Source organism: Camarhynchus parvulus, chromosome 1, assembly GCF_901933205.1.
Source record: "Camarhynchus parvulus chromosome 1, STF_HiC, whole genome shotgun sequence".
In the NCBI taxonomy this organism is placed as follows: Eukaryota; Metazoa; Chordata; class Aves; order Passeriformes; family Thraupidae; genus Camarhynchus; species Camarhynchus parvulus.
This window is the reverse complement of record NC_044571.1, coordinates 64,427,832-64,450,528: the sequence shown is the minus strand read 5'-3', so window position 1 is coordinate 64,450,528 and position 22,697 is coordinate 64,427,832. Positions and strand designations below refer to the sequence as shown.

Here is a 22,697-nt window from a genome sequence, read left to right as displayed (position 1 = left end):
ATTTCACAGAATGTAAAAGAGCTTCCCCTGTTCTTTACAGCCACAGCTCCATAGAGATCCAATCACTGGGACATGCCAGAGGGTCACTTTAGCTGTGCTAGACCTTGCCTGGCAGGCCCAGCTACACAGGGTTTCTTGTAGTTTTTGCAGTGAGATGTATCGATGCCTTGGTTCCTTCTTCAGCTATCAGATGTAAACTCCAAGTCACTGTGTTGCTCAGTGTATCAACGTCCCACTCTTAAAAATGGTAAATTTTCCATCAGCTTCCAAGCACTGATTTCCCACCAGGTGCCCCAGTCCACCACTGGTCTTAAATGCTTCTTTCTTTGTAAATATGATGTTATGTAGCCTGCTGCAAAGTATTGTTTGCTCAGTGCCAGGTAATCTGCAGAGCTATTAATTGCTCCTGTGAAAGATCCAGTTAGAAAGTGGGACAAAATACCCGAACAAAGCTTTTGAAAGAATGTATAATCCACATTGCCTTAACCCTCTAAATACATATCTGCATAACAGAATAAAAGTGCAGGTATTGTATATTTTACAGATACATAAGACAACTACTTAATGGCTCTATGACATCTTTGATCCAAAATCTCCTTCCTGATCTGTTTGGCAGATCTATTCCTTGCTTGCATGTTTGCTTGCTTTTCTGGCCAGAAGTTTACAGGGCTATTGTTCTTTGTACACAGGGAAAATAAATGTCCTTAAAAAACCTCACACGTAACAAAGCAGCTCCAACCTACAAATATATCCATGGAAAATGTTTTATTTTCTAAAATGGTCTCTCAGTGGGAGTGACCCAAGACCGCAGAAGGTGTCACAGACTCTTGTTTCATCACCCACAAAAGGTAACTAAGCACAGCAAGCTCAACCATGCTTTCCAGCAATCTAGGGAGTCAACCAGACAGGAAAAGTTGAAAACCAGTCGTCTAAACAAGCATATATAATCTTTGTACATAAAAGAAGCTATGACCTCTTTTGAACCATGGGATAGTATTCATCGTTGCAAGAAAAGCTTGACCAAGGAAAGAAAATTAGCTGTGTCTTTCAGTTAGGACATGCCTTTTGCACAGCTGGACTACACAAAGCCATTTAATTATGGCAGCAAGGAGCTCAACGGGGTAAATTGCCTTGAGAAACAGTCTGTGTTAGCTTGTGACCAACACTGCAAAGTCACCATCAGCTCGGGCTGCACACAGTATAAATTCCCATCTGCCTCAAAAATGCCAGACGGATAACCCTTTAGTCATGAACTACTCTAAGGAAGCAGCACATGACAGCTGGGTCAGTGGCTATGCTTGAACCTAAGACTTGGAAGGCCTCCATTCAACACTTCTGTAAATATAACCTTCAATAAGTTTCTAGCCTCCTAACTGTAAAAGGGAAGAATATTCCTTGCATCTGTGCTGAGGCACTGTGAAGATAGATTTTCCAGAGAGATACTTCTATAACTTACAATATAGAATTCTGTCAATCAGCTTTGCCAGAGATTACATCAAACTGTGTACTCAAATAGTGAAGGGAAAAAAATAATTATGCAGTCTTATTCTCCCTCAAATCTCTCCTATTTTTCCACCCTGTTTTGCCCATCTCATCCACCTCACAGACTGATTAGAGATGCACCTGTCCTCTCAGTGTTACTTGTGAGAACTTGAAGGTAGACTGCAATAAAAAATCTGATCGCAACTTGTGAATTCACATTCAGAACTGCTGAAACCATGGTCCCATGGCAACAGTTGCTTCCCATTCTCATTTATCCACTGTTCAAGATCTCTGAAAACCACACTACCAGTCCCTTTGGTTGACAGTAATCCCATGTCTTGGTTTTGGAACAACAGGAATCCGCTAAGGAAGGCAGGAGCCTCCCCTGAAATGGAGAATGTAAACCCTCCCCACCCCTCCGAATTCCTATAAATTTTAAATTAAGGGGCTCTCAGGCAAAAGTATGGGAGCAGGGAATAAGAGTTCTTTAATAGGGAAAGGAAAAAAAATAAAAGGATAAAATAAACAATGCAGTACACTAGGACAACAATGATAGAGTCAGAACCCAACCTCACACCCTGTGGGTCAGGGTGTTGGTGGCAGTCCAATTGGAAATGTGGCTGCAGTCCTCCTGAAGTATCAGGTGTGGTTCTGTTGGAGCAAGGGGGATCTGTAGAGAAGGATGTAGTCTTCCTCTGAAGATCCAGTGGAGGAAGAGACAGCTGCTGTTTCTCTGGGGAATCCCGTGGAGAAAGCCATGCTGGTGTCTCAAAAACCTCTGGATTATATCGGGGTAGCAATGCTTGGCTCCTCCCTCTGGGCGGAGCATCTCACAATGGGATGTTATAGTTCTTATCAGTTATGCAGTGACATTCAATAGTCTGTTATCAGCAGATATCTCCTCCCGAGGGAAGTGTGAATGTGGTCACTCAAAGAGATAAAGCAAACTGCCCACTTGACAAAGGTAATCTGCCATACAGATGGTAATGGAAAACAACTTGCATTGCAATTTCAACATCCCAGTATATTTTCAAAGTGGACTCATATTCCCAGTCTGGAAACAGCACCTCTCACCATGTTTGAACAACAGAAGACTCTCCGTTGTCCTTGTGTCCTTGTGTCTTCAGAGGTTAAGAAAAATCTCTGATATTTTAAAGAGAATCTAAATAGTCTGAATTCAAATGGAAACAGCCACTACCATACCACCTTAGTATGTCACCACTTCCTTAGTAGCATACTAAGGAATGCTTGTTGGATATGGCATAAGTACTTCACAGAGTGTCCTGGGAGGAGAGGGGGAAAATGTGAAGAGGAATCAAAGACATTTCATGAGAGAGACATGAATGGTTTCCAGATGTTAGATAAAATCCAGGTTACTGTGCCAATGGATCAGTACACAGGTCACCATGTTCTGAATTCAGAGGTACGTGAAAGTAGTGGAGGCTGTTATGCTCTTGCCAAAGTCTATATTGAGACAATTTTCACCACAAGCAAGCAAAAAAATATAAAAAGTTAGGGGGGAAGAAACTAAGTCCAACCCCAAGTTAGGGGGGAAGAAACTAAGTCCAACCCCTTTTCACCCCAAACTTCATCCCCTCTTGGGTCTCCTCTCGCTTTGGCTTTAGTGTTTGCAGTGGCAGCTGATTCTGTGTAGATTCTCTTTATTATTTACTTTTGCCCTGTTCACTGGGTGCTTTCTCCAGAACAAAAGTATGGCAAAGGATTTGTAGTTTCAAAACTGATTAAACAATCAGCTGAGGCTTCCTCTCCACCTAAAAATGATGGCCAGCTTCACAACAGACAGACGGGTTACTCCATCCTTCTGTTGGGAAACAGAGACACCCTTCTGCAGACACAGAGTCTGTCATATCTTCCTACAGGTACTTGGTGCTATTAAAGCAAAACTACTGCTCATTTAGGGTTCTATTTCACGGAACAAATAAAAAGCACGATTTCTGAAAAGGCATCCTATTTGATCTGGTGCTTTTCAAACTGGATCCTAATAGTTTTCACTGAGGCTGAATTAACATATTTTGAAATTTGTAAAGATTATCGCTGACCTATTTAAAACAAAGACAAACAAAACTAATAGGGAAAAAAATCATTCTGCTCTCTTATTTTTACTACAAAGACAGAGAGTCACACAGTCTAAAATCACAACCAGGTATAAATTTTGACCATTCTCATGAGAGCCACTGAGACGAAAGCATTTGCTTGCTGAGCTTCATTGGCTGAAAAACACTTGACTGGGTACATTTAAAAATGCTGCTTATCTGAACTGTTTCAAGAGATTAGTTTGCATATTTAATATGTTAATGTTTCACAAGTAAGAAGATTTGCAGTGACTTATTACAGGACATATAACTTGGCAGAGCCCTGAGTCATTTAAGCTGGTACCTTAGTCACTAAATGCCAGCCACATTATTAGACACCACCTCAGAGCCTGCCCATGGCAGTAAGCCAGTTCTGCAGATCCTCTTCCAAAATCCAGTTTAGAGTCTGTCTTTCAGCAGGATATTTCACAGTGGTTTATATTTTCACTGTCACTAGCATGTCAGTAAGAGTGCATATCTTTTGAGCTCTGATTAATTTTGCCTTGACACTACTGAAATGCCAAGTATAACTTTAACTCAGGTTCTGAAATGTTAATCAGTTTGAAATACCCATAGATTGCATCTATATCAAGGCCTGTAAGTACTCAGACTTCTGTCAGGATCCATGTGGCATTGGCACTCTTGTTTCTCTCTAGGCCCACAGGGTCAAGTGATCATCAGTACTGATAACGAAATGCATCATCTTGAAGCAAAAGGATGTGGCTTTCTATTAAAGTCCTCTAAGATAAAAATATGAAGATGTAACTCTTCTAAGATATGTATTAATTTTAATTCTCAAATAATATTTTTATTATTTACTCTTTCAGAGCTGCCACTGGCCACATTGGTAAAAAAAATTTCTCTCAAAATATTGATGTCCAAAAAAAAAAATCACAGAATCACAGAATAACAATGATTTGATAAGTTGGAAGGGACACACAAGGATCGTTGAGTCCCCTCTTAAGTGAATGGCCCATAGAGGGATCAAAAATCCTGTGTCTTGGATCTCTGCATAATTAGATCATAATCATAATGTGTTTTCTGTGGTTTAAACCTCTACCACTATGCTTGGTATAAAATTTATAGGAATCTCCAGTCTTCAGGATATAAAATGCTCATTAATTTTGTGGAAGAGGAAGAAACTTCCCCCAGAGCAGTTTTATCGCTGAACAGTCTGCTACACTGTATTAGGTCTGCTACTTACACTGGCACATTTCATGCTGGAAACACCAAGATTCTGTACTTCAAGCCCTCATGCTAAGACAAAGAATAATCTGTATTCTTATATTCAGCTTAGCAGGAAAAAAAAGCTCACAGAAACTATGAACTATGCCTTCATCCATAAACCAGCCAACCAATGTACTCAGCCAACCTGGAAAAACCAAAATGAGCTTTCAGTTCGTGCAGAGGTTCATGCACTGAAAACTGTGCTCTGGAAAGGCCATTCCCAGAAGAAAGGGTGAGACCACCTTTTCCAGCCAGACCCAAGTCAGGGCTGATTTCAATGGCACTGTGACAATTTGCACTGTCTGGGTACCCAGCTCACCGTTCGGAAGTGGCACCTGGAGCACACAGATCTTGCAGCAGCCACTGCCCTTCACAGACACAGTGGATGCTTGGAGTCACTGCCACAAAGATCCCCTTGCTTTCCTGGCACAGCCAAGCCTCCTCCTTCTCAGGGAACTCAAGACACTGACTGAGATGTAAACTACAGTCAGCCTATCCACCAAAAAATGTTGTGCCAGTGGGATTGACCAGTCCCATCACATGGGGAACCGCCAAGGAAGGGGGGGGTACCTTGAGGAAAATCCCCAGCAGATATTCTCTCACCAGAAGTACAGAGCACAAAGGTCTCTCCTGCAAAGAAGGTGGGGAACTGTCCAAAATCGCCAGCTTTCCTGAGGTGCTTAAGAAAAACCTGACTCGTTTCAGGATGCTCAAGACTGTGTACATTTGGAAACTCTGCCTACAAGGGCACAGTGGAGACCTTAGGGTGGAGGAAAGCAAGACATTCCACTAGTAAAACTGAAAGGACAAGAACCAACACCTTCTAAAGGGCATAAGGAAAAGTTTCCTCAAATGGAAGTCTCATTCTCAAAATAATTTATGGGTTCCCAAGCTTGGCTGCCTTTGCCTTGGCAGTGAGGTGCAGATCTGTTGTCTCTGAGTCACCTCAGAATGCAGAGCTCACTTTTAAGAAGTTTTAAGTTTCACTTTGAATTAATTTTTAATTAGGTACTTTTTAAAATTTTACTGAGAAACCATAACACATTATTTTTGGAAGTTCAGCTTGGCAGAATGAAAAAGGGCTAGCATTACACTCTGCAAATAAAGACCTTTTAGAGTGCACCTGAAAACCACTTATACTTTGGCAAAACCACTCATAGCTGCAAAAATCTGCCCAGTATCTGTCTGCACTGAAAGTGTTGCTCTGCATGGGAGACGAGATGCCAGGCCCATGCTGGGGTGCTCGTCTTGCCTCACCCCACCTACCAAAAACTGAGCATCCAACACTAAAAGGAAAAAAAGCTGCACTTGCTGTCTGTATTCCTGTGCTCACAAACACACACACCTTCCTACCATACCAACCTCCTCATCTGTTTTTGATAAGGAAACTCACACAGACTTGCTAAGCAGTCTGGGTTGCAGGCTTGTCTAAAAACCTTGGGTCATCAATCCAGCAACAGTCCACTAGGTCTGCTTTTAAAATGAAGCTGTGATTCGCTTGAAGGAAATAAAATTTGCCTCTTACAGCAAGCTCTTTAACTGCACTTTTGACAGTCTTCAATGATACAGAAAGGGAAGGAGCTCATTTTTGCTGTCATATGTGAAAAACACTTGCAAGCTGACCTGGCTTCTCATACACTACTTCTGTACAGAGATTTGCAACAGTGTCTGAATTGTCTTCCCCCACCTGCTCTGCCAAATTATTATGGTACAAGCACTTCAGAAAAAAAAAGCACAATTGCTTGAAATTACACTAGAGTCAAATGTTGATAAAAAGGTGTCACAGAGGGAATGAAAACTAACTGCTGTGAAATTTAATGAAACCCACTGTGTGCCAAGGGCACAGGCAGCCAAATTGAATTTTAAAAAGTGCCAAGCAGAGAAGCTTGTAATCAGACTAGCCACTATGTTAGATGAGATAAGCAGAATGACTTTTTTCTATCACTAGATCAAAACAGACTGCAATTCTTATGCATGACATGAAAAGTTACAGTATTTATCTTCCCAGCTTCCTGTGTTCTTAGCACCGGATCTCTGGCTTAGTGGCATGAAATGGAATTTGCCATCTCCAGTATATGGCTTATCCCAGCCCTCGCACAGTTCTTTCCTGACAGTTTTTATTGCAAATTGTTATGGAAAAGACGAACAAGCTAATCAGAACTGTTAAAAGCTCAGCATAAACCATCTTCAGTCGTGGTGTCCCCTTCCACAGCTCGGGCAACGAAGTCAATAGAGGGGAATAGGTAATAGAAGATGATGCCAGCGTAGGAGAAGGACTCTGTTCAACAGTGCTCACACGGAGAACAGTTGCCAAAGCATCACTCCACTGCAGCCTGTTAAGGAATCATTTTACTCCTTAATTATTATAACAACATTATTCTCAAACTGTAATAAGAAAAGCCTGATCTCCCAAACAGAACTGCTTGCATTCATTGTGGAAGTAATCCCTCAAACTCTGGTTAAGGGCATGGGACAAAAAAACTGTGCAGCCCATCTTTGTTGGAAACAGCTTCAGTACACTCATTACTTCAGCTGTTCAGGGGGCTTATCAGTAGTCTTAGTTCTGGACAACACAGAGTTTGCACCTTTACCTCACTGATGAATTTCAACATTGCAACCTGCTTGAATTTGTAGCCTGGCCCAATTGTCCAGATTCTCCTTTTAAGGGTCTGCTGGTGAAGCTGGAATACTTTCTGGAGAGAAAGTTTCTAGCAAGAGAGATTTCTAGTACTGAACAAAGCTCTCCAAAGCCAGCCATTGTGTTTCTTTTAAAAGGATTTCTCATAAAAATGCCCTGACTTTTACCATGACCTCTTGATTTTGCAGAATGTGCCTGTAATAGTTTCAGGGCTTGTCTTGGCTGTAAAGAGTTTTATGCCAGTATTTAGTACCATTTGTCATGTTTTCACAGCTGTGCCAGAAAAAGAACTTGAAAACTAACAGAATTCCTTGAAATCTAAAACACACTGTAGCACAGAAGCCTTAAGTTTCCGATTTTCTTGTGCAGAACCTGTGCCACATCTGAAATAGCCTCTGCAAGTCAGCACTACCGAAGAATCCATCTGCCTGCACGTTTGGCAAATGGAATTTTCCGAGGGGGTGAAGCTCCTCTCCTCTCACAACCCTCTCCATTCCCACTCCCCCTGCTTCCCTACCTGTACATGCCCCTGCCTCTGAGTGCTCTCTCCTCTGCTCATACCTTTCTGAGGAGGAAGTGAAAGAGCTTTTAGGAGAATAAAGGTCATCTGAACTTTACCCCTGAAAGTAATACGTTTGCCACTTGTTACTAAGCCAACATTTAGAGGTCTCCCTTTATTTACTCCTCTACAAAGCACACAAGAAATGGGTCAGCATCAGTTCTTATCATATTAAAAATAAAACTAACCCAAATCTCCCTCAATTTCCCCATTTGACTTTGTTTCAGTGAGGCCTTTTTTGGAGCAGCAACTGCCTCTGCCTTTTTCCCCTATCACAAAGGATTTCAAGAGTTTCATACATTATAACAACAACCATAACAGAAGCAACATGGTACACCTGGGAATGTTTGTACAAATTTGCCAGACAGATTGTACTAATCTCCAAATGACATTCAAAGCTTGTAGTCATGTAGCACCACCTGGGCTGAGTCTGAGCAAATTTTGAAACAAATAAATTTCCTCTCACAGATACACTCACAAGGGTCCCTCAACATCACTCTACCCTGGTTTCTATAAATTTCCCAACTCAAAGCACTTTTTAGTACATCCTAGTAACCATTCTCAGTGACTGGCATTCAGCTGTATTGTGCCTGACCTGAATCACTTGTTATGCTCTGAATATCAAGTTTGCTCTCAATTAAAAAAAATTTTTTAAAAGTATTCCTAAATAGGCTTTCATTTGTCTGCAGACTTGGACAAAACCCTGAACCTGTGAAGAAGTCAGTCAGTGCACTCCTCAAAAGTTGTAAGGCCATTTCTCATACACTGCTATGTTAGCAGGTTTCATATCCTTTCATAAGGTGCTGTATTTCAGAAGCAGCTTCTGTTATTCCAGATTGACCATTCATGGCTTTATCTCAATACTTTTTCACTTTTCATTTATTAGAAAACTGGTCTTCTCAAATTAGCAATACAAATTTATATTACAAAGGCATCTTTATTGGGAAACAATGCAAGACAACTGAATGGGGAGCTTACAAAAAAAAGGGTCAAATCTTTACATTACTATAGAAACTATACTATGTTTATTATAATTCTGTATTTTCTGTATTGGTTTGGCTACAACTTCCTGAAAAATTCACTTCCTTGTCAACCTAGGACATCTGCTTAATTCTCTCTGAAGCTCTTTGGATTCTGCTACAAGATAAAATAACAATGATTTCTAGTAAGTTATTGTTTTGGTTTTCATTTATTATAATTTTTCTTCATATTCCTACAAACTACTGCCAAGCTTACATAAAAGTCTGTTCTCCTAGTAAAGAACTGTACCTGCAAATCAATTCAAAGTGGTCAGTCCTCATGAAAGATTGGGGCTTATCAGGCTTATGCAAGAAAATGTGGACTCAGCTCATGGTACAGCAATCCTCTCAAGAAAGAGTTTTGTGCTAAGGTGTTAGTCCTGATGCAATTAATATTCCATACCTGGGGAATTAGGTAGAATCTGGTATCCCAGGAAGGTCTCTGCACTGTCACACAGCAGCAACCTCCTCCAAATCCCTCTAGTCACAACAAGTAGCAATGGCACTGAGCTCCAGATCCTCACTTCCCCTGGGTTTCATTGCAGAATATTGCTGTTGATTTCAACAGGTCAGGCTCTAAGGAAAAGCCAGTCTGGAGGGGGGAAAAAAGTCTGCTTCTGTTCTCAGATGTACCTGTGACATCAGGGGACTGACAGTGGAACAAACAAAAGAGGAGATCTAATCAAGCCTAGTGAATCAGCCTTATCACCAGCATTGTCAGGGTGCAGTGACCATGCCCAATTTTCATGCCTGAGAAGATACAGGACAGCTTCTAGAAGGGATCTGTCAAATGCAATATTGCCCCTCTGACCTGTGATGTCTTGTGGTGGCAGAGTCATCCCAAAAACAAGGAGAGGATCCTTTCTTGGTTCTCCGTGACTTAAGGCTCTCTTCATATGATCTGAATGTTACTCAGGACCTCGCACTTGTGCAGCATAAAAAGTTTAACATCACTGAAGTCCACAAAGGTGCTCCACAGAGCCAAAGGAAATCCTTGAGCAAGAAGCCAGCCAACATGATGGCCACCACAGGCCAAGCAGCTGTGGTTGGAGTTTTGGTTGTACAAATACACCCTGTGTTTATTAATTAAACCACATTCCTTCCTAATTGCTCACTGTATAGAATCAATACATTGGCTGCTCTCGAGTTCTACTCCTCAATTCCTTGAAATGATGGAGTTTGAAAACTGCCTTATTTTACTCTGTGAAGCCAAAGTTAAAGTCCTTAGAAGGTAAAAATGTGTATTGGAGAAATAAAAGGATGTGAGCAAGGAAAAGAAAATACAGGTTGAATACTGTGAAAAAAAATTCCATGTGGAATGCATAGTAAGCTGAGTTTCCTAAGAGAAATGAGAAAAAATACAAATTACATAGACGTTTAACACCAGACTGGACAAAATCCTGGAAAATACACCATTGGGAACATTTCTGTCCTGTCTGTAGGGCATATGACTTCACTCGCACTGGAAAATATTGAAACATTTTGATGCCTAAATGCAGTTCCCAGCAATATTCAAATATCCAATTGAAATATCTCAGGAAGCAAAACAAGCCAGATCTTTCAATGTAGAAACAAAATTGCTAACTCCAACCCAGGTTCTTCTTCAATCAACATCAATGTAAAGGATCTGAAAAGAGGTACATCTGAATTTACTCTGATTCCACACCAGCAAAATTCTGCTCAAACGCAACACAGCTGCAGCAATATTCAAAATATCACTTTTATATTCAACATTAATAGGACAACAAGAGAAGTAAAGAGATTCTTCCCAGTATTTTAGCAATATCTTTTGTTTTATTACATCAGAATTTCCATTTTAAATGTGGTTCCAAAAATCTTACTTGCAGAATTTGCTTCAGGCTGAAACTCTGCATGGGGCTTTTTCTTCCTCTGTATTTAGTCAAAATTTATATTAGGATTAATGTAATTAAAAAAAAAAAACCAAAATTAATATGTATTCAAAACAATTCCGTATAAACAAGTTAATTCAGTGGGGTAGCTCTTCAACAAGAAAGTCATCATGAGAACCACACCTGTTTTAGACTAATGTCAAATCCAATAATCCTAGAATAGAAATAGTGATGTAATTTGTACTAAGTGTCACTGACTTCAAAGGACACACAAAAATTTGCAGCCTGTAAGGGCCCTGATGCTTTTTTAAGGAAGATTTTGAAACATAAGAAGAGTTATGTGAAGTAGTTGAGAACAGAATTAAAAAACTAAGACAGCTAAGTATGAAGGCTACTGTCCACATAATTTGTCTTCTTCAAGTCACATCTCCTCTGTCTTAGCAGCCTTAAAACCCCTTGCCTGCTCTGTACTGCTTGTGACCTTGCTGGCAGGGATGGCCTCCTCAGAGCTACTGATTCTGCACCTTAGGACCAGTAATGTTTATTACTGACCTTCCCTTACTAACCTGTTTTGTTAAAATAGTCGGTGTTAGCTTAAATTGCAAATTTTGTTAACCAGGTTTCCTTCAGCGGGACTCTAGGGAAAGTCTCACAAAAACCTGTGCAGTTAGATCTGTCAGGGCAGCAGCCTTTAGCAAGGCAGCAGCAGGAATTTCTGTGACCAAGGTGAAGGCAACCATGCAAAACAGTATCATCTCTTGAAAATATACAGAATCTAAGTCTGCACCTTTCTTTACCTCTTTCAAGTAAGTACCTGCTAGTTGGATTCCCTGTCAGTCAGACCTGATGGCCCATGCATTCAGGAAAGATTCAAGTAATGTAAGTCCTTATCTAATTGAGAGTAGGAATCTAAGTAATGTCCTTTATAAACTGACAGAGGACATACATTGCATAGGTTCATATATTACATTCAGGCTTCAATCCCGAATTTGTCTCATATTTTAACTCCTACCTGAACACAGCAGAGAGAGAGCTGGCTTATCTTCAATAAAACATATGCTACAGAATCTTTAAGATAATTTCACTGTCCAAATTCCCTTGTCCTGAACTTTCCTGCCTTACTTATTCTGGACCCCAAATCTAAATCCAAGAATTTGACTCTGTGCTGTGCCACAGTATGTGAAGGTGCCTTGTAGTGCTGAGAAGCAAAGATTGAACATCGGCACAAGCAGCCAGAGGATTCAGTTTACCAAGTCAAAGTCTAGCTGAAAAGGGATGAAGCTGCAAAACAATACACTGCATTTAATCCTTTGGTGGATTGCTAGAGTAAACTGGAAAAGGAACTAGTGTGAAACACACCAGCTACAAAGCAGCTTCTATACAGGTTGTGCTGGTAAAGAAACCACAACAAAGCACAGCTTAAATGGATTAAAAGCAACCTAAGTGTCGGATCTTAAAAGAAAAAAAAAGACACAATATTCCTTGAGAAAGCATAATTTCACAATGATATATTCTTGGTGCTACATTTTTAACATTTGCATTAATGATCTGGAAGAAAAAGCAGTCAGAGTAATTCACCACTGGAACACTTATGGAGATCAGGCTTTTCTCAAACTTAATTAAATTCAGACCAGAAGTTTTTTTTTTCAGAGATACATTCTAGTTCAAACTGAAATTATATGAAGGCTGTCCTATGACCCATGCTACTGCAGACCTCAGACTAAGCAGTCACAGTGTTCTCTGCTGACTTTATAATTGCTGAATCAATGAGCCTATGACATGACACACAATCACTCACTAGCAACTTTTAAGTGTCACTTTCATTGTTTTCTCTTCTTCTGTTACCTTGGGGAGGCTTCTTGTCCTTTCATTCGCCTCTCCTGCAGTGTCTATATGTGCACCCATATTCATACCCAGCCTGCAGCTTGTCTTTGTCTAGGATGAGGATTGCCCCATACAGGTGTTTACAGGGGCACAGCAAAGTCACTGAAGTATTGCATCCAACAAAAGGAAGGTGTGACAAAACAGCCCTGAACAGCTAACTTGTAGGTTAAGAAGAGTTTGACAGAAGCAATGACCCTGCCCTGCCTCTCCCCAGAAGTTAGCCTTTCAAAAAATATTTTTAGGCTGAAGAGAATGAAAGAACAGGACATTTTTGCCTTTTTTTTTTAATGTTTGTTTTATTTCAGGTACAAATTACAGGAAGAGACGGCAAGAGTATATATATGGGGGAAAGGATGAAATTGCTTGGGGGAATCACAAAAGAGTCTGGGGTCACTATTTTCTTGATAGAAGTCCCTTGACCATCTCAGATCTTCCCTGTTCCCACAAGGCTTTTCTCAGTTACATTTTCTCCCTATAGGGAGCAAATTATGCTGATCTTAGTCCTCCAGGCAGAAAGCAGAAAGCCTCACTCGAGCTGTCAGACAGAATAACGGTTACTGGTCAGTGCCTTTTCCTCCAGCTGCACAAAAACCTTTCCCAGAAGTTTCTGGTTCCTGTAGTCAACTGGAACTACTCTCCCCAGAGCCCCTTTCTTAGCCAGCCTCAGAACCAAGACTGTTTTGGTCCACTTGGATCCTGGAGCTGTCTTTAACTGCCAGCCACACTTCTTAAAATACAACTTTGTTTCAGTGATTCCATCTCTTCCAAAAGCCTCTTCTTACTGTTTTAACTGTTTGCCCAAGCAAATCCTTTGAGGGAGAGCTTCTCTACATGACCCCACAGGGCCACGACCTAGTGTTCTTTCCTCCTCATCCCTTACACTTCAGTATAATCTCACCCGCAAAGTCAGATTCAGCCATTAGTTTGCCTTTAACTTTGCAGATTTTGTTTGGACCTGTCTCCTTAGAATCTTTAGCCCAAAATCACAAAGGCTTTCTCTAAGATTTCATTACAGAGAACACAGAACCAAAACATCACCCCACACTCTACATTCTCCTCATCTTGAGGGATCAGTCCATATTTCTCTGCCCTCGGCACCCAGCAAACACTTGCCCTGAGCACCTTATGGGTGATGGCCTCTGTTGGCACACAACACTTGTAGAAGGATTCTCCAGCAATTTCATGTACTCCTGAGAGCATTTTTCATAAGGCCACATTTTATTTTCTGACACAAAATCAGAGGCTGCTAGGAACTGTGTCCCCTTTTTCTCAAATGAAAAAATGTGCCTTTCACCACCCCCTGCTCCAAGAGATCTCCAGATTTTCTAACCAACAATTTCAAGGACCATAGTTTCAGGAGTTTCAGCACTTTCATGAGACGCAAGGGAAACAAGACAGAGAAATAAGGAGAGGAAGAGTAGATGCTGCTAAAAACTTTGTTCATTTAATGAAAGGAGTAGCAAAACTTGTGCTTTGTTAGAGTGCAATCGATGAATACTAAAGATGACAGTAAACATGCCAGTTGCTGACAACCACATGGCTACCCCATAATCATGGAAAGGGTTCACTTCTCACAAGGCACTCAGAATCAGAGTCATAGTGTCAGGTTCAGAGAGGTGTCTCAGCCAGCAGATTGTTCCATGCTTTGTTCCCACAGATCCATACTCTGAGCTTGGTTTAGCTGTTCTACCCAGCAAAAGGGAGTTCTGAGTTAGTGAAGGTTTCATTCCCACGTGCTGACCACTTTAATGAAAAGCTTCATCTTGCCAGCGTAATGCTCTTTAAATTGACCATCCTTGCAGTACTTGTGCCTTTTGATCCACTGCCTCTCATAAAACTGGCTAACCTTTAAGTTCATTATGTTCTTAAAAATATTGCTATGGTCTTAAAATCATTGCTCTGCATTTAGAGAGTGAATCTATTCACCAAATTAGTATGTCATATCTGAGCTACCTACCTTTAAATTTCTAGTTTCTCCATTTAAGTGGAATTGACTTGCCATGGCACAATGAAAAGAAGATCAATAATTACAGACTCCAATTTGCGATAGATTTGTTAAACTTCACTCCCTGCTGTCATATCCTCAATACTTATGGTCAAAGCTACATCCTCACAATCTGTTCTAGCTACATTATATATGCCTCAGCCTTCCAAACACACAAAGGAAACCAGCTGGAAACACTGCACTTGATGTTATCAGTGAAGACTGTATCCATCTACATGACTGTGCCCTCAAGAGGTTACAGACCGCATAACTTCCATCTCAGTTGTCATTTCTTTGAAGCAGTCCAAGAGAGACGTCCAGGAAGCATGGTCTGAGAGACCACAGCAGCAGATTGCCAGCTGTGGACTGCAGACCACTGACATCCACTGCAGAAAAGGCTGGCCCTGGGGAGTTGGACACTTCCTGTCACCCACCACCAAACTGCCTTAGAAAAAGCTAAAAGCGTCATTTTTCATTTTTCATTACAGCAAGCAATTGCTGTAATGGCTACGGAGCTGCCATGTGATCCTGTATGGGAAAGGAAGCAGCACCCACAATTACAAATGGGAGGAGAAGTCTACAATGCAATCTTTCTAGTAGGAAAAGAAACTTGACATGTTTCATCCCAGAGTCACCTTAAAATACATGTACATTCAGATGATCCTGTAGCCAGGATCATCTGAAATAGCAAATACAAACTAAGTACATAGGAACAAGCAATATCCAAAGAGCCCTTCTGACTCTGCCTAGATCTGCAATTTCTTGCAGGTTCTGCCATTCAACTTTTATCAGAAGAGCAGATTTATGGTAAAAGCACTCATGAATAATGCACTCCCCTTGAGCTGCCACATGCAACTTGGGGAAATCCCAGCTATAAAACCTTGGCACCATTTAGCTAACACAAGCTGCACTACTTTTTCACAGGTGGTATTCCACTGACCTACTTGGAGTTATTCATCCTTCACAGTGCTAGAAGAAAAGGATCAGGCTGTTTGCTTACCACCTCTGGTAAGCAAACCTCTCTGCCACGTCTTCACAGCAGTAAAAATGCTTCTAGTGTTGAACAAAGTTTTAGCTTTGGCTCACCACAGCTTCAGTGGCTTGTACATCTCCTCTGCTCTTGGGCCTCCATAATAATCCATTATTTGTTGGCTTATCTCCTCCTCAAGTCTGTGTTTTTAAATCATGTTGAGAAACTTACTTGGATCCTAAACAAAAGGAACACAAGTAAAGCCATAAACCAGCTACACTGAACCTGTCTTTATGCTGGTTTCTAACTTCAAGAGAAATATGGTTTATTCCAACACTCATCCTCTTCCACTGGAGCAAGAGCCCCAGCAGGGTATGGGTGCAGATGCCTCAGACAAAAAGAAAGTGAAACCATTTAGCCACCTCCCTGTCCTAACACAGAGGATGAATTAATAGCATCACTCAGTGGCTGCTTATTTTCCTAGGCTTTTCCTTATATAAAGCTAAGTGGGAGTTCTACTTCACAATTGCAAAAAAAAAAAAAAAAAAAAAACCAACCAAACAAAAAAACCCCCAACATTTATAAGGGTTTTATTTGAATAGATCTCTAAGTGGAGACCAACTAAAATGACAATGACTGCGCTGCCACCAAGCCGCATTCAAAGCTCACATCATGGTACACAACTACACCTACAACTGCATTACTGGGAACAAAGAGCTGGCATTCCCTTTGTAAATAAGGTGAACAGCTCACGGCTATCTTGACATAAAACAAGATAATAATTATAGGGCCTAAGTTAGACATCTGAGTAAATGTAGTCATGTTATTTAAACAATTAACCTACACTGATTTATAGCAGCTAAGCATCTGATGAGGGATTAAGAAACTCCTCTTTACCCTAATATGTCCCTTCAGTTTATCCAAATTACTGGCTTTCACCACCTGGCCTCTCCCTTGTGCCCCCACAGGTAGGTTTTAGGCAGGTTAAGAAATGACAGTCCTCACTTTGGTCTTTTCTTACACACTTCCAGCAGTGCTGAATGAAATGCCAGACAACCATAAAAGCCAGTAGAGGGGAAAATTAGACATGCTGTGTAACTAATTTCTGAACTGTAAGCAAAGTTGTTGGCAATTTTCATTTCATATCACAGGTTCACGTTTCTTTGAACTGCCACCTACTGAGAACAAGCACTAGCTGCTCATGCCCTTCCAGGCAGGATGGGATGCCGCCTGGTCAGCTTGGACAAGCTTAAGAGGTTTCCATGGTGTGCTCTGAAGGAACCTCTCACCTCCTTCTCCAGGAGCCACGATCCTGCTTCAGAGAAGAGCGCATGACTTCAGCCCACACCAGTGCCATGGGGAGCAGGGTTCCTTCTGCATCCCCTGGCCACGTGCGACCACCACTGGAGCTGCCGTGTTTGCTGGGGTGGCTGTAAGCAAACAGCTGTAAGCTCGTCTGCCAGCCCTGCTCCACAGGCACACGGGGGAGCGTGGTCACGAGAAAGGGGCCAAATGCAAATTAAAACCAGATGAGCCGAGACAGCAGTTGGAAAGAGGCGGTGGTTAAAGCCCGTGACAGCTCTAAGTGAAAATAGTCAGACAAAGCGGGCTTGCAGATTGTCACCGAACTGAGAACCTCCTCCACCCCCAACTGCCTGGCTGGAACTGTATAATGGAGCAGGTTTCAAGAATCCACAGCTCCCAGCAGAGTTAACTCTCCAGCAGCTGCTGCACTTTCAAATTGTTAGACAGATTAAACACAGGAATGCCTGTGGGTCACAAAGCTGAGGGAAGGGTGAAGTGATAGGGTCAGCTTGCTCTAAAGCGCAGAAACTACTCAAAAATTTGGAGACAAGACTTCCTGTGGCCAGGAAGGAGTTACACTGGTATCGTCTGGCTGAAGGCTTGGCACAGGGCCCTTTCCCAGCCTCAGCTGTCCTCACCAAGAGGGACAGTTAGTGGAACTTTTGTCTTGTACTTCCTTATAAGCTGCAGTCGCAGCATGTAACCAGACTGCCCTTGCAGGGCAAGTGGCTGTCTGGAGAGGAGAGAAACTGGAGTTTCACTAGAGTCCACTCCTGTGGGGCATGAGCCAGGGAGCCTGGCTGGGACCAGACACTTCAGGGCACCCAAAAAAGCTGGCACCTGCACTGCCTCAGCACCCAAAGCTCAGAGAAGCACTTACCTTATGGGGGCAAGTGCATCTGTGTGGTGGAGCGCTTACATCAGGCAAAAGTGAGTGCCACTGATCTGCATGTCACCAATGACAAGAGGGTGATGATTTACTGGGAAAAGTGCCCTGTGAAAAGCATGCTTGTGGATCCTATTTATTGCTCATACCATTCAAATACTCTTACTGTTACAAAGATGCCACACAATTACAAGTTAGAAAAAGAAGCAGAGGTGAATTCTCCCACACGCTGTCCAGCCCATGGAGCCAACAAACCTGTGGCACTGTCAGCAGGTGGCATGGGTCAGCCAGCCCAGCAGGGCTCCTCCCTGGAGATGGTGGGCCACCTCCACCATGGATAAACAATCCACACTTCAAACCTTGTGGGCCAAAGCTTGTTGCCAGATACGTGCAGCTGCAAAGAGCAGAGCTGGAGGAAGCTCTGCCAGTAATAGTGGTAAAAAAGAGAAAGAAAGGTTGTTCCCACACAACACAGCCTCTCCTCTGCCAAACCACAATGCTTCATGTGGATCTGTAGCCCACATGCTTCTCCAGGTACCTCCAACTCAGCTATGTTGTGCTGGAAACTACAATCCACAAAACTGCTGAGAAGATGCTGGCCCACAGAAGTCAACTTGCCACGCAGCTCGCAAAGGTCACATAGTGACCAGACAGGGACTTGAGCACAAGAGAGCACAGCCTACTGTGTCTTTGGGCCACATTAATGCAGTCACACAAGCAGTTCAGTCCTTGAGGGAGCCAAGGGGGTCTCCTTGCTAGGAGAAAGTTTGAATCACCCCCTCCTCTTCCCAAAGCACCAGAAGTGTCTCCACACGAGCAAACAGACAGCCTGGACATCCCCATCCCCTCGCCGCAAGAGCACTTACCCCCCAGGAACTGGATGCCTCCTGCCACCCTGCCCACAGTCCTGGAGATGAGCTCGGACACACAGCAGCCCATGAGCGCTGTCAGGGCCACCAGGAGAAGCAGCCCGCAGCCCAGGCCCGTCACCACCGTGCAGATCCTCCACTCGGCGCTCGGGATGGCCTGGAAGGAGGCATAGCGGCCGCACTGCTCCACCATCACGGTCATCTGGCGGCTCTCATCCCGCACCGGGTAGGAACACCTCCGGAAAGTGCCAAAGGAAACAGACTTCTCCAGCTGAGAGCCCAAGAGCCAGTAGGGCATGAAGAAGCCAACACAGGAGGCAGCAGCGCAGAGGAAGGAGAGGAAGGCCCAGACGATGCCAGCACAGGTGAGGCTGGAGGCCATCTTTGTATCTGCTCCAAGACCCCTCAAGACGGAAAGACACAAAAGTAACTGTGTATTTTAGAGGGGCTTTATGGATAATCCGGAATCTCTCAGCCTTGACAAATCCTCACACTGGGAGAAGCTCGGATCCTAAGAGCCAAGGGGATATTTCCTCCCATCATGAAGTCAAAGGTCCCTAATTAAATAACAAAACACAAAAAATGAGAAAAATACAAGTTCAGTAATGCTGACATTAGAAAAGAGTATTTGTCTGCCAGAATGCTTTTCCTTCCTAGAAGACTTCTGAATAAGACATGTCACTTTTCTGTCCCACCCCTGCAAGCAGACCCTACAATCGCTCTCAGTGACACCAGCTTCTGTGGTCAGTGTGATGGTGGTGGCTGGCAGCCCAGTTGGAACAGGCTGCTGTGCACATCCAGGAATGCTCTGCAGCCACCTTCAGGGGTCTCCTGTGTACTTGCCTCACTTTTCTGCACTGTAAGTCCTGATCTTTCCAGTACTGAGAGAAAAAACAGATATGGTCTTGCTTATCCTTAGTTAGCTAGACCTTCCTCCTACAATGCCTGGAGAATGCACTTCACTTTATAGATGGTCCTGCAGCTTCAGTGCAAAACCACCCACAGTGGCTAAGGCATTTCAAGTTCAGACTCTTGTAACACAGGTAAAACTTATTAACACATCCCCAAAAGAAGTGATATGAGATGACATTTTTCCCAGCACTCCAAGTTGCTTGGCATGCCTGTGCAAAATGAGCCTTTTATTACTTGATGTCCCAAAGTGCCAGGAACCTGAAATTCAGGTGGTCTTCTGGTAAGTGAAGACATTGGCACATCTTTTCGATTCACCCCTACACAACCTCAAGGAGCCCACAATTAAAACACAGAGGTCTCTCTTAATATTCCTGCTTGCATTCAGCCCAGCTCTTCTTTGGCTCTTCCCAGCTCAAACCCAGGAGCCATAACCCCTTTGTATCCTTCTCAGACAGCTCCCAGCCTCTCAGCTCAGTATCAGTGTGCCCAAGTGCATTTGACTGTCACAGAAACCTACATGCAGTTCCCAGAGGCTGGGGGTGTACCTCTCATTAAATTCATGTTGGATCATTATTCTAACTGCATTTGTAAATTTATGATCATTTCTCACAGTTGCTGCCAAATTAATTCTGATAGCTATTTACAGGGGCTTTTTCTTCTAGGCATGATTAGACGCCAATCAGTGAATCCAATTCATGAAAAGGCAATAAAATGAATACTACTTCAGCACAAGGAGGGAACTTAGAGAAAGTCTGTACATGAAATTTGTCATGTGCACTACACAAAAGTTTTGTTTACTTTTAAAACACTAAGAAAAGGAAGTCTCTTCTGTAATATTAAAAAGGCCTATACAGCTACTGAAGAAGAGTTCACCTATCTACCCGTAGCCTATCCACAGAAATGTCTTTCAACCTGCAAACTGCCAAACCCCTGGGGATAAAAACTTGCCAGAGAGGCATGGGGGGGAGGAAAGGACACCGTTTTTTCAGAAGCATCACCTAGAGAAGGATCTGTCTGTGTCTTGGCGTGGCACCAAAAGTCTAAGCCAAAGTGGGTCACAGATTTAAGGGAGATCACTCCCAGAATCGCAAGAGGAGGTACGTCTGGAAATAAGGGACAACGTGGAGTGTCCCAGGATATGACCCGGCAAATCCTGCGGCTCCAGCGGGGCAGCAGCTCAGGCTCCCAGCAGCCTGCCAGCTCACAGCCTAGGCGCTTTACCGGGAGGCGGGCTCACCCCTCCGGCCCCGAAACCCCGCTCCCCGCCCGCCAGGGGTAGGAGGGGGCGGCGGAGAGATACGACTTCCCTCGAGGGAAGGCGGCGGCCGGGAACCAAAACTCGCCGGGGTGATGCCAGGGAAAAACTGCGGGCGAGCGGGCGCAGCGCCCGCGGAGCCGGCAGGGTGGGGGAGTGCAGGGCGGAGCGGGCTGGGGTGCAGGGAACTTGGGAGGGGCAGGGGATCCGAGAGGGGTAGGAGATACGGGAGGAGAAAGGATTGTGGGGACAGGGGGTCCAAGAGGAGCAGAATGGGAGGGAAAGTTGATGCGGCCGGGGACGGGCTGGAAAGGCAGAGGTGCCGAGAGTGTGAGGAATCCCAGTACCCAAAAGGACGGAGCCAGAAAACTGCGGGGCCGGGAAGGGAAAGCGGTCCGGGGTGGCAGGGAGATACGGGAAAGACGGGGGCCCGGGAGAGGAAGGATTCGGGAAGACAAGAGGATAAGAGGGCTGGGAATCCGAGCAGGGAAGGGAGTCTAGAGGGTCCGGTGCAACGGGCAAGGATGCGGCCAGGCTGGATGTCAGAGCGGGGAAAGGGAACGCAGGAGGGAAAGAGGGTCCGCGGATGCAGGGGATGTGGCAGTGCAGGGTAGGGAGGGGTCGGGAAGGGAAAGGACGTTCTGAAGGCTGGAGGATCCGGACTCGGGAACTTACCGGGAGCGAGGGAGGGCAGGGGTTAGAGAAAGGAAGGGGTGCAGGGGGTCCGTGAGGGGCAGGGAATTCAGCCGCCCATGGAGCGCGGAGAGCCGGTGTCTGGAAGGAGCAGGAGAGGCGAAGGGTCCAGGAGTGCCAGGATGGGGGCAGGCGCGGTGCCGGGGAGCGGAGGGCTACTTACGGACACGCCGGGCGTGGAGGCTCCCGCCGCGGCTGCCGGGAGCACATGGGCGCGGGGCCGGCGGGCGGTGGCCGCCCCGAGCGACTCTACCGCGGTCCCGGCGCGGAGGCGACGCGGGTGCTCCGAGGCGGGCGGGACCGGGACCAGGACCCTCCCCAGCCCAGCCCGGCCCGTCCTTTCCTCCGCGCGTTCCTCTCTCCCTCCGTTTGATTCCTCGGGAGGCAGCGCACTCCGCCGCCTCTCCTCCCCCTTCCCCGCCACCGCCTCCCCGGGCGGGACCCGCCGCGCTCGGCGCAGTTGCGGGGCCGCGGCCGGGGCCGGGGGCGAGGGGCCGGGCGGCGGCGGGCAGCGGCGAACGGGAGAGCGGGGGCGCGTCCCCGAGCCCTCACGGGGCGGGGCGGTGGTCCCGGCCCCGCGGGGTCGCTGCGGGGGTGGGTCCCGGCTTCCCGAGCCCGCCCTGGACTGCGACGGGGGGGTCTCGGGTCCCGGGGCCGGAGCGGTGATCCCGGGGCCGGGCTGGGGCGGGGGTGGCGGCGAGCGCTGCGGCGTCCCCCGGCTCGGCGGCTCAGTGCGGGGCGCAAGGGGCGGTGAAGCCGGGGACGGAGAGGAGGAAAGAGCAGGAGAGGAGAGGGGGGCAAAGACAGCGAAGAAGGAGTACTGGAAGGAAAGGGGGAAGGCTGCAGTCCTTACATGGGAAAATATGGGCTAATCTCCTGATGGTGTGCGTGTGATAAGAACTGTGTCTGTCTCTGCATGCGAGCTGCTGATCCAGCATTTTGATCGCAACAGTTCCCGAGTTGGTCTAGAGCGAGAGTAAATGTGATCACAGTACCAAGCAGCTCCTCCCGGATGGGTTAGGTCAAGCGGTGAGACAGGAGCTTTAGCCCTTTCCCAAAGTGTCTTAAGTG

At 44.8% G+C, this 22,697-nt stretch overlaps 1 protein-coding gene across 1 annotated transcript in view; it reads right to left on the bottom strand.

Moving 5' to 3' along the window:
• The window catches only part of LHFPL6 (LHFPL tetraspan subfamily member 6), a 137,928-nt gene extending 115,815 nt beyond the window's left edge, over positions 1-22,113 (bottom strand). The window contains exons 1-2 of the mRNA XM_030959018.1: positions 21,790-22,113; positions 18,764-19,323 (exon numbers count right to left, since the gene is read on the bottom strand). Coding sequence (XP_030814878.1) covers positions 18,764-19,148 — 385 coding nt within the window. The 5' untranslated portion in view covers positions 19,149-19,323; positions 21,790-22,113. The remainder of the gene's footprint in view (positions 1-18,763; positions 19,324-21,789) is intronic.
• Positions 22,114-22,697: the final 584 nt, after the last annotated feature.